Raw genomic sequence first — 11753 nt, 5'->3', positions numbered from 1 at the left:
AAGACTCGGCTTGCACAGCGAAGAGTCGGCTTGCACAGCGAAGAGTCAGCTTGTGCAGCGCGACCCAGCAATTAGTACACAGTACTAAAGCTAGCTTTGTTCTGCGTCCTCGGCGTTCGCGGTCGAGGAGTGCCTTGTTCAAGGTAAATTGCAAAGTGAATTGAAAGTAAGATAGAGTTCGTCGCTCTCTGCGGCTCCCTACTGCTCGCCTAGCTACCTAGCTTGCACAGCGTCCTTGGTCGCGTCCTTGGCTACAGCGAAGTGAGAGTGGCGGCTGATGCATCACATCTGACATCTGGAATCTCACACAGATGCTCATCATCTGGGGGGGGGGGGGTAAGCTTTTGGTCTGCGACCCAGAACACCTAAGGCCAGCGCTTCATTGTTCCCATCTTGCCTGAAAATACCTCTTTGAATTCGTGAATCGGCTGCAGTATCGACTCGAGTTTCTCCGGGGTCAAGTCGTCATCCCCTCTAGCGGCGTCGGAAGGTGGTCCTCCACCTGGATCTCAGCGCGGCACTCGGTGTCGGCTTGAAGGACGGCAGTGTGAGTAGACACACGTGCGGTGCCTTTGCCATTCTTCATCGAGCTGGTGATGCCGTCCCACTCGATGACACCAGTCTCGAACTTGAGTATCATCTTCTGGTCTCGCATGAAGTCGCGGTCCAGTATGATCGGGAACAGCAGCGTCTTCGCTACGCGAAAGTCCTGCATGCAAACTCGCGTGTGCGAGAAGTCCAAAAGTCTGAGTGCCGCAGAAGCGCGGTGCGTCGTCATTCCTGTCGAGCCATCTGCCTTGCGATTCAACGCCGACTCCTCCGACAGGGCGACGTCCAAGCCCAACTTGTCCACCGTCGGCCTGTCAATAGCGGACGTGGTGCACCCCGTGTCCAGAAGTCCCCTCACTTGAGTCCCTCCAATCTTCACCGTAACCTCCATGCATGGGTCTGCGGATCGTTTTGTTTTTTCACTGTTTTCCAGCGTGGTCATTACAGCGAGCGTGTCACTTGACTCGGCACTGTAGAACTTCATGGCAGCAAATTCTTCGTCTTGCCGTTTTTTATTGACTGTACCATGGATGCCATTTCCGACAGTCTTTCTTTCATGGCGACCATCGTGTTCTCGTTGCCACGGTGGTGGTAGCTTTGCCCTTGGCCGTGGTTGCCGTCAAAATTGCTCCTTTGGCTGCAACTGCCATTACGAATTTTATGAAAGTCTTTTGGGTCTGCATCACTCCGCAGCACACTGTCTTAACGGTTATTTATTTTCTGGGTCGTATACGGATCGGACTTTACGTCAGGCTTTTCGGGAGGGTTGAAATACAATGGGAAGCCCTCGACAAGTAGGCTCCTCGCCAATTTCGGTTCGCTCATGGCGGGCAAAGCTTCGGTAAATAGACAATACCTACTTCGCAGTACAGCTACTCCGGCCCACGCGCCGACCATTGCAGATCTCCGCTTTACTCCGGTTGCGAACGGTCTCTTTGAGGCCTCTTCGCACGATGTCGCCCACCCTGTGTTTCTGTGTCTCTACATAACGCCGAAAATCACCTCGATTTGAGTCCGCAATAGACTGTATAAGTACAATTCGGTCGCCCCGAGCTACACAAACAACAAGCCAGGTGTAAGGTAGATGCACTACCGCAACATTTCCTCTTTAAATTATAATTAAAACTGTATTGTTAACCGTCCGAATAAAGTCGAGGTTACCAGTTTTGGTTGTTACAAACTACAAAATAGTCCAGCTATAAACTAAATTTAGCTATCCTAAACTCCTTTTGAGTGTGTATATTTCCGGAGCAATTATGATATATTTTCTTGATCTGCTACATCTTTGCAAAGTGGGGGTATGAGGGGGGACTCGGAGCCTCTTTCGCAAAGTACTACACCTTTTCAACTTCAAAGTGGCAAACTTCAAGTTCAAAACGTCAAAATGTGAGTTCAAAACGACACAAAATAAAAAAGAACCGACGACACACTTTATATTGCGTTACCTATTGGCCTACAGGCATGTCCTTCAGCTGTATAGCACCTGCATGGAACTTTATGGTATGCAGCGCGCACCTGTGGCAACGACCCGGGGTAATAGCTTCTTCCAATAGCAGATCCGCCGCCAGCAGCAAGTACTGCTTCCGGTGCTCCTTGATGGTGCGATGCGGAGGGACTTCGAGGATAGCTTGGCGGTGGCGGGCCAAAACTCGCTTGACCATCGCCTTGAAGGTCGAGAAGCAATTCTCGATCGGGTTTAACATGGGCGAGTATGGCCCTAGGCGCAGCAGCTTGGCCTTCAAGAACGCCTCCTCCTTAAAGTCGACGTCTTCGACGTTGGCATGGCAGGGGGCGTTATCCGCAACAATAACGACGCTGAAAAATGGGAAATGAGTTGGAGGGACGCGAAGAAAGCGTTGGTGTTGCTGCTGTCCAGTAGTTTTGGCGCGAGTTCTTGCCGCTAAGCCAAACCTTACTAAAGTATACCCCTTCATAATTGCCCACACAATATTATCAGTTTTACCTGTTTGTGTCGTTTTGAACTTACATTTTGACGTTTTGAACTTTTAATCTGCCACTTTGAAGTTGAAAAGGTATTAACATGCTGCTCGAGCGGTTTAACCGCGAGTTAAGTAGTAGGTTCCCAGCGCCTCATCCCTCTGTGGCGACATTCGTCACTGTGATTAAGACGATCTCACACGAGTATGTGCGTCGTTTTGCTAACGTTCCTCGTGGTCGTGGCCGTTCCCGACGAGTTGCTAGCGAAGTAATCCAGCTTCCTGGAGCCATCCACATTCCTACCGACGAGGAGATGGCTGAGGAGGTGACTCCCTCCGACACCGCCACTGGTTCAAGCGCCACTGTCACACTATAGATATTGTTCGGTAGCTACTAGCACGTTCCTATAATGCAGCAACTTCCCCAATACACACTTGCTTCACCGTCAAATCGATCAGTTCACATGCCTGATCCGCATTCCTGATCGTGAACAAGATCAGGTCGGTATACGAACCAAAATAAATTCTTCCGAAAATTGAGAAATGTAATGAATTGATCTGGCACTAATATACTGTTGTTTGTCGCTCTCGATCGAAATGTAGAAGTGAATATACTAGAGCTGTTAGCCTCGCTAAACCCTGTTGCTCTACGTCCTTTCGCTAGAGAAGTTACTAACTCCTTCGTCGGTTGGCAACGACCGTCGTCTGTTGCACTGTTTCCGCTGTGCTTGTCGTTGGGCACTACCCCCGATGAGAAGCACAGTGTAGCACCAGCTACAACATCAACTGTTCGCGGAAAAGAGCCACTTCTTATTGCAGTGTAACCATCTGTGGATACTGGCGCTGTTTAGTGCCAAGATCTTCACCCTAAACATTTCTTGAACTATGACGCTGTTCGTATCGGAAACTGATGCTCAAAATCGTTCCCCCAGCGCCTCGAAATAATGTTGAGCCTGCAGTACATGTATTTTAATATGATTTAATAAATACCACTTGTCTAAAGATAAAAGAATTTGACAGTGATATTCCATTTTTTATCTTTAGACAATCATAACTTATGATTGGAAAGTGCCTCCTTGACGAATCCGAATACAGTATAAACAGTCGCGTTGTCTAGATGCGCTTGTACAATCCTAACGCTATCAATGTAAATTCGTATCTGCACTACGCTGAGGCACAATTCTAGAATACACACAGCACTCGTCCTCATTTTTCGACTTCAAGTAGTCGAGTACCTCGCAGTAGCTGCAAGCGTCGAGAACGTATGCTGCTTTACCAGTTCTTTGCGGTTGGGCTATTCTGCACGCTCGCACATCTTGCTTTCGCAGCGAATACCTCAACGCCTAAGAGTTCATTGAACGGCTAGTATCCTTGCTCCGAACTCACCTTTTCGGACCCGGGAACGAGACCAGCGACCCAAGTAGCCGAATATTTCAAAACAAAACTCCATTCGGTACATTGGTGCTGGTACTGTACTGCTCAAACCACTAAAAAAAAGTATCCCATCTTGTGGCCATCGGTTTTGCAAATACAGTCACTGATTGTCAGTCAGTACTGTAAACAATTTTTCGGATCGTCTTGCATTGTATTATATGCCTACTCTACCAGTGTGTGGTACGAAGGGTAATACATCTTGGATGCAACGTAGTTCTCCAGCGTCGCCTCGTGGCAGATCGTCGGCAGGAAACCGGCCACGCCCTCCTCGAACGCAGCCTCGCACACGGCCGTGGCCACCTTCAGCGAGACATCGCGGATATTCTCCACCGACGGGAACACCTGGCCGTTCGCGATCTCCTCCGCGCTCAGGCACTGCGACAGTGCCTTGGCCGCCGAGTACAGCATGCCGTCCGTCACGCGCGTCGCCTGGATGACCGACGCCGCCAGGCCCACGCCCGGGAAGACGAACATGTTGTTGCACTGGCTGATGTGATACTCCGCACCTTCGTACACGACGGGCGGGAACGGACTGCCGCTCGCGAACACGCACTTGGCCTTGGTCCACTCGTAGGCCTGTTGCGCCGTGCACTCGGCCACGGACGTGGGGTTCGACAGCGGGAACACGATCGGGTGCTCCGTGTGCTGGGCCATCTCCTCCACCGCCTCCTGTGTGAAAGCTCCGGCGGCACCGCTGAGACCCATGAGCAGCGTGGGCTTCACGTGCTTGATCACGTCCAGAAGCTGCGTCTTGTCTACGAGGTCGCCTCTGCGCGAGAAGAACTGCTGCGCCGAGTTGAGCCCCTTGCGGCCGTCGCCCATGAGCCCGAACTGGTCCAGCAGGTAGAAACGATCGCGAGCCTCCTCGGCTGTCATGCCCTCGCGCACCATGCCCTGAAGGAGCGTAGCCGCCACGCCCAGACCGGCACTGCCGGCGCCGAGAATGACGATGCGCTGGTCCTTGAGCGGGATCTGCACCCGGTCGCACGCGCACAACACGCCGGCCAGCACCGTGGTGCCCGTGCCCTGGATGTCGTCGTTGAAGCACAAGTGCTTCAGTCGGTACGCGTTCAGCACGTCCGCGGCGTGGTCGCTCGAAAAGTCCTCGAACTGTACCAGCACCTTCGGCCAGCGAGAGCGCACGGCGCCCATGAACTCGTCCACCATGGACCAGAAGGCCTGGCCGGTGACACGCGGGTGCTGCACGCCCAGGTAGTACGGGTCCTCCAGCAGCTTTTGGTTGTTGGTGCCCGTGTCTAGCATCACCGGGAGCACCTTGCGCGGGTCGATGCCGCCCGCAGCCGTGTACAGCGCCAGCTTGCCGATGGGTATGCCCATGCCGTTCGCGCCCAGGTCGCCCAGACCCAGGATGCGGCTGCCGTCCGTGACCACGATCACCTCGACGTCGTCGCAGGGCCAGTTGTGCACCATGGCGCCGAACTGGCCGCGGTCGTGTGTGCTGAAGAACATGCCTCGAGGACGGCGGAACAGGTATCCGAACTTCTGACACACCAGACCCACCGTCGGCGTGTACACGATGGGGGCTGGTAGGAGACAAATACCGCAGATCAGAGAGGTTAGGCGGGGTTCTCATTGCGAGGGACAGAAAGCTAGTGGGCTTACCCATTTCTTTCATGTGTTTGATCACGAGACGAAAGTACAGCGTCTCGTTTCGGTCGTGAAGGTCTGTGAGGAATCGGCTCTTCCTGAGTGGCTCCTCCTATTTGGAAAAGATGGCGTACATTTTGTCTAGTTCGGTCTCAACTGTCAGTCGTCGAGGTGGAACTAGTCCTCTGATACCTATCGAAACACACAGAAGTAGGAAAAGATACTATGAAAACTTCCTCCTCAAGATTAGGGCCGTATCCTCTTGAATGTGACATACCAAGACGGTCACGTTTGACGTGCAGGAAGCCTGACCCCTTGTTGTACAACGGGTCATGAATAATATTGATGCCCTTGAGACCTGTCTTCACCGGCGCCTTGAATTTCTTCAGATTCTGAATATAAATGTCGGGCGTAGTGTCTTCAGAAATATCTGGGGTTGCTTTACTTGAGGCGTCTTCCTCCTCTTCGTTTTCTTCGTTTTGGTCTTTGGTGTCGTTGGGCATTAAATTAACTGAGCAGGTCTGTTAACTACCAGTACAATTGACAGGTGTGGTGGATCAGTAGAGTTCTGTAGCGGGGCCATTGATGCTGCGGTGATCGAACTTGGAGGTTGTTGTCGTTGGAAGCGAATTAGTGACTGAGAGCTGCCCAGGACTTGTTGATCAGTGCTTGGCCCATGTATTTTGTTTGCTACTATTTGTGATGTCCGTTTGTCGCCATATCCACGCCTCCAGCGTGTCTGTTGCATGTTTCCTCTATATTGCTACATTGTTTGTCAACGCCTAACATGAAAATAGATTGTAGTAAAGGAATGCACTTTAACTTGAGATGTAGCAGCAGCACCAAGCAGCATTGCGCGGCGAAGCTTTCAGTGCAACGTCCCTGACGTCTGAGAACTTTCATACATTACGAGAAGTGTGCCCCATTGGCTGCTATAAACTTTGATATCGTGGTATCGGGCAAAGAGCTCAAACGTAATTTGGATGATGCCGGAAAACCAAGAGGGCCGATCCAAGGCATGAACAGCTATGAATTCCAGAGACAATCTAATCAACCTTGTGCAGTACCTGAAATTGTCATCGAGTATGCATGTCAATTTACCGTGCTGTGTGGTTCGGCTAAACGCCTTTGAAGTCAGTCCCGAGTCGAGAATCCAAGACCAAATTCACGTTCTCGATGATCTAGTTGCGGTTGAAGAGTTTTCGTTTTATGCTGAGACTTCGTTTCATGGTGAGGCTTCGTTTCAGTCTTTTAGCCTACAGTAGCTAACGATCAAGAAATTGTCTGTGTTTGAAGAGTGCTCAAGTGTTTGGTCGGATTACATCACTTCGTAGCAGACTGCACAGAAGAAAACACACCGCCTGGCGGAAACTGAACCAAATCATGTGGCTGCGCGTTGTGTCTGAAGCGTGTCCCGGATGCCCTGTGTCCGCGGGCTACACCTATTGCATATGCTTGTCTGTGTGGCGCCTAGTTTCACTTCCTACCTAACCTGTTCTCCGGGACATGTATTCACGTCTTCATTATTAACCTTGGCATCCACATTCAGTTACACTGTTCCGAACCTGAACTTCAAACTCTGAAGTTCCGCCTTGGACTTCCAGTCTATCCATCTGACAGATGGTTCGATGGATTGTGCATTATGTAACTGCACTGGAGTCGCGCCACGCAAACCCCCAGCTTTTACATCGGACCAGCTCTTGCTTGCGGCGAAACCAGCTGCAGTGAGCACTTTGACTTCCGCGACGACACCAGCTAAGGCCTCTTATACTTTACCTCCCATGCCCACGCTACTCCTATGTGTACGCCCTCACCTACATGTACTTCAGCTTTACAGTACATGTATTAGCCTTCGTGTACGGGGGCGCTTTGATCGGTTGTGAGCCTCCATGACAACGTTACAGTGTACAACAGTGGAGAGCAGGCTCATTCGCCCACACCTGGCAGGTGGTCTGCCCCCCGTTTCTAGCGGCTCCACCCAACCATGTGGCGTCGGTGGTGTCATTGACTCTGTGCGAATGGAGCTCGTGCCCGCCCGCCATGGTCATTCCTGCTTTTGCTGTGCAGACCAAAACGACGATGAAGCTGTTCCTGCCTTTGACCGCTGTGGGGCTGTCGCTCGCGGTAGCCAATGGCGCGCTGCTCACCTCCACGTACACGGGCACCAAGGGTTTGCACGAGCTGGCCAAGGCGCAGGGCAAGTACATGGGCACGGCCACGGACAACGGCGAGCTAAGCGACACGTACTACCTGGCGGCGCTCAAGAACAGCAGCGAGTTCGGCATGCTCACCCCAGGCAACTCGATGAAGGTATATGCGCACCCTCCCATTGTGGACGTACTGTAGATTAGCCGTTACTGATGTGGACCATTCTTTTGACTGCAGTGGGACGCCACCGAAGCGACGCAGAACACCTTCACGTACACGAAGGGAGACGCCATTGTGTCCGTTGCAAAGGAAATGGGCGCCCAGGTGCGCTGTCACACGCTGCTGTGGCACCAGCAGGTTCCTTCCTGGGTGCAGAGTCTCAGCAAGACCGAGATGCTCAGCGCTCTGGAGAACCACATCACGAAGGTCATGACGCACTACGGAGACTCGTGCTACGCCTGGGACGTCGCCAACGAGGTCATGGGCGACGACGCCTCGTACCGCAAGTCCTTTTGGTACACCACGACGGGGACGGACTACATCGTGACGGCGTTCAAGACGGCCAACCAGGTGAAGAAGTCGCTCGGCCTCAAGACCAAGCTCTACTACAACGACTACAACACCAACACGGTGAACGCCAAGTCGACGGCCGTGATGAACATGATCCAGACGCTGCTGCTCGATGCGAACATTGGAATCGACGGCGTGGGCTTCCAGTCGCACTCGAGCTACTCGGACACGGCCACGACCAAGGACATGGTGACCAACTTGGAGCGCTTCACCGCTCTGGGTCTGGACGTCGCCTTCACGGAGCTGGACGTCAAGACGAGCTCGACCTCGCCGTCGGAAGACGAGCAGGAGAAGCAGGTGACGGTCTACACGGACACTGTGGCCGCCTGCCAGCAGGTGAAAGAGTGCGTCGGCGTCACGATCTGGGACTTTGACGACACGTACACGTGGCTGGAGAACGCGGCCCCGCTGCCGTGGTACCAGCCGGCCGGCAAGGGCACCGCGCTGGTGCGCAAGCGTGCCTACGACGGCATTGCCGCAGGCTGGGGCTCGTCGAGCAGCAGCAGCACGGCGTCTTCGAGCAGCGGCACGCCCACCCAATCTCACAGCAGCGCCGCCAGCGCCAGCGTGGGAGGCGACGCGGACACGTCCAGCGGTGCCACCCAGACCACGGGCAGCAGCGCCTCTGAAACGCAGAGCACGACGAGCAGCTCCACTGGTTCTGAACCGTCGACCACGGAGAGCAGTGGCTACCCTTCAACCACGAGCACGGAGAGCAGTGGCAACGCTTCACCGACGAGCAGTGGCGACGCCGAACCGACCAGCACGACTAACAGCGGCAACTCGGACACTACCACCCAGAGCAGCAGCAACTCGGACACAACCACCCAGAGCAGCGGCAACTCGGACACTACTACCCAGAGCAGCAGCACCGGTGCCACGGAGAACACTGCTGGCAGCGGTGCGCAAACGCCGGGCGCTAAAAAGTCCTGCGCCAGCCGACTGCGCAAGTAGAGAGTGTGTGGTATTGCTTGGTTACACTACGAAGGCTGCTAGATTCTGTGCAATTGCTCTTCTTTAGTGCCCGCAAGTTTGTTGAGTTTAAAGTAAATTGCGTTAACGATAAATGGCTGCGGTTTTCTAGAAAATAGTCGTGCACTTGGGTGAGGTGATCGTGATGAGGACGAACGTTTGCAGGCACGACTTGCTGCGTCTCAACAAAACGAGCGTGAGCGAGATGTCTGCGTTCAACTTGACGGTGCCAACGTACGAGCTGCACAACATTTGAGCACGGACGAAGCGTACGACGGTGTCTACAAACCGGAACTGAGCTTAAGCTAGACATCTCGTAGCAAGGTGGAAGGGCGGTATTGATCGTGGCGCGGATGGTTCGACCATAAGGCGAAGCAACCTTCGACATATATTTTGTTTGTGTAGATGGTTAATCAACTTATCCCTCCAACATGGCTACTGCGTATAATTTCCAGGATCCGGCATGTAAATGCGCGAATCAGTTGGTTCGAGGCGAGATTCCAGGATCAATACCCACGTTCTCGGTGATCATAAAGGGATCCAAGAATGTCTGAAGTTGTTCCTCTTCGTAGCATACTGCACGTAAGAAAACACACAACACGTGGGAGCCTTACTCAGCGTTGCAAGCGGACGTCCCAGTACTACTCGACCGATATTGTACTGCACATGCCGACGAACCAGATGTAAACGCGATGGTATCCGCGCAATCCCGCCGCCGACGCCGGAACACCCGTCGACGACGTTGATTACCCGTCGATGGGGACAATGAAGCGCCGGCCTTAGGTGTTCTGGGTCGCAGACCAAAAGCTTACCCCCCCCCCCCCCCAGATGATGAGCATCTGTGTGGGATTCCAGATGTCAGATGTGATGCATCAGCCGCCACTCTCACTTCGCTGTAGCCAAGGACGCGACCAAGGACGCTGTGCAAGCTAGGTAGCTAGGCGAGCAGTAGGAAGCGGGTAGAGAGCGACGAACTCTATCTTACTTTCAATTCACTTTGCAATTTACCTTGAACAAGGCACTCCTCGACCGCGAACGCCGAGGACGCAGAACATTAGGCGTTGCCGGTCTTACCTGATGCAGAACCCGTGGCATGCAAACCGTTTCCGGTGCCACGAGCATACTATGACGCGTTCCGCAAGGAAATTCAGAGGCTCATTGACATTGGCGTGCTGAAGCGAGACTCTTCTTCGGACAGGGCGTCACCGGCCTTTGTTATTCCGAAGAAGGACGGCTCCGCCTGGTTGGTGTGCGACTTTCGCAAGCTGAATAAGAAGCTGCGGCGCCACCACTACCCCAACAAGGATCCCAGGGAGCTGCTGAGGTCGCTGCCGAAGCTCAGGTTCAAGTCGGTCTTTGACGTGCGATGAGCCACTACGCCTGCCTGCCTGCTTGCTAGCTGAGCTCAACCGCAGGGCGACGACCATCACGACGCCTCTCGGTACGTTCGTGTTCCTACGACTACCGATGCGAGTATCAACGGCCCCCGATGTAGTGGGACTACTTTGGCTCACTACTTTAGCTTACACGTCGCGCTACGTGTATGAGGAAGCGTAGGAGTTTATTAATAATTTGAATTAATTATACTTGAGTCCACAAGTATAATATAAATCAAATAAAACACCAAATAGGTAGTTTAAGGTAAAATGAGAACTGTATTGTTTGTGAATTGATCTTCCTCCTAAATCTGCTAAAACTGTTTATCATCTATGAAAGGGGTCGACAGCGGCTGGCTGTCAGAGCCCCGCCAATATGCACGTCTCTAATTGGTAGAAGGATGCTGCTTTCTACCAATAGGATATTTTGGGTAGGTGTGGACCACTCATTGTGGTGGCCCACTTCAATGTATCCATTGGTGTGCTTTACACCAATGTGAGGAAGTATCTAAAACCTTTAACAGATATTTATCTGTTAAACCATAAGTGACAGTTGTCACTTGTGACCGTTGTCATGCACAAGTGACTGTTGTCACTTGTGTGTGTAACCCCGTTACACCATCCCCCCGTTAAGCTTAGACGTGTCGGTCTCGACACGTCAATTAATATTGACTGCTTGTCAATTGTTTGTGCTGGGGTTTCCGTGCTCATCGGCAATGAGCACGATCAAGCTGAAGACCACCATTGCAACAGAGTGTAAACTCTCTGTTGCTGTGTACAATGCGCGGTAGCGCGAGGTGCGCCGCTACCACGGGGACAGACAACACGGTGTCTGTGTACGATTCTTCGATGTCGTCCGCGTCTGTGCGTCGACAACTCTAAGCGATTTTCTGTTGCTTACCGTGATCGGGTAAACAAGCGCCAAATCACTTCGAGGCCTTCTCGAAGTGAGGCAATTATTAGCAACTCCACGCTGTTGCGCTGGAGGCTGGTGTCCGTGCGCCGTGCGCACTGTCCGTCCAGGTGGCGGTGCGTAGTAGCAACCGCGACCACAACAGGTATACTATATGTATACCTGAAAGCTTCAATGATCTCCGTGCTAATTATCTAGCACGCGAGTCGTCAGGCGTTGTAGATTACTACAGCGCTCGCACTACCT

At 52.8% G+C, this 11753-nt stretch overlaps 4 protein-coding genes across 4 annotated transcripts; 1 reads left to right on the top strand and 3 right to left on the bottom strand.

Moving 5' to 3' along the window:
- Positions 1-457: 457 nt before the first annotated feature.
- On the bottom strand, positions 458-2252 carry IUM83_02052 (Gag-pol fusion protein; the record flags this gene model as incomplete). Its single annotated transcript, XM_067925948.1, has 2 exons — positions 458-860; positions 2065-2252. The coding sequence occupies 2 exons, from the start codon at positions 2250-2252 to the stop codon at positions 458-460; spliced, it is 591 nt and encodes a 196-aa protein (XP_067800654.1).
- A 1830-nt stretch (positions 2253-4082) lies between these two features.
- IUM83_02051 (NAD-dependent malic enzyme) lies at positions 4083-5556 on the bottom strand (the record flags this gene model as incomplete). Its single annotated transcript, XM_067925947.1, has 2 exons — positions 4083-5464; positions 5544-5556. The coding sequence occupies 2 exons, from the start codon at positions 5554-5556 to the stop codon at positions 4083-4085; spliced, it is 1395 nt and encodes a 464-aa protein (XP_067800655.1).
- Positions 5557-7568: 2012 nt separating this feature from the next.
- Positions 7569-9200, top strand: IUM83_02050 (putative xylanase; the record flags this gene model as incomplete). Its single annotated transcript, XM_067925946.1, has 2 exons — positions 7569-7838; positions 7914-9200. The coding sequence occupies 2 exons, from the start codon at positions 7569-7571 to the stop codon at positions 9198-9200; spliced, it is 1557 nt and encodes a 518-aa protein (XP_067800828.1).
- Positions 9201-9696: 496 nt separating this feature from the next.
- Positions 9697-10273, bottom strand: IUM83_02049 (uncharacterized protein; the record flags this gene model as incomplete). Its single annotated transcript, XM_067925945.1, has 3 exons — positions 9697-9794; positions 9897-10006; positions 10227-10273. The coding sequence occupies 3 exons, from the start codon at positions 10271-10273 to the stop codon at positions 9697-9699; spliced, it is 255 nt and encodes an 84-aa protein (XP_067800918.1).
- Between the last annotated feature and the right edge of the window lie 1480 nt (positions 10274-11753).

The sequence above is a fragment of the Phytophthora cinnamomi genome (assembly GCF_018691715.1).
Source record: "Phytophthora cinnamomi strain GKB4 chromosome Unknown Contig0, whole genome shotgun sequence".
Taxonomy (NCBI): Eukaryota; Oomycota; class Peronosporomycetes; order Peronosporales; family Peronosporaceae; genus Phytophthora; species Phytophthora cinnamomi.
This window is presented reverse-complemented; position numbering and strand designations above follow the sequence as displayed.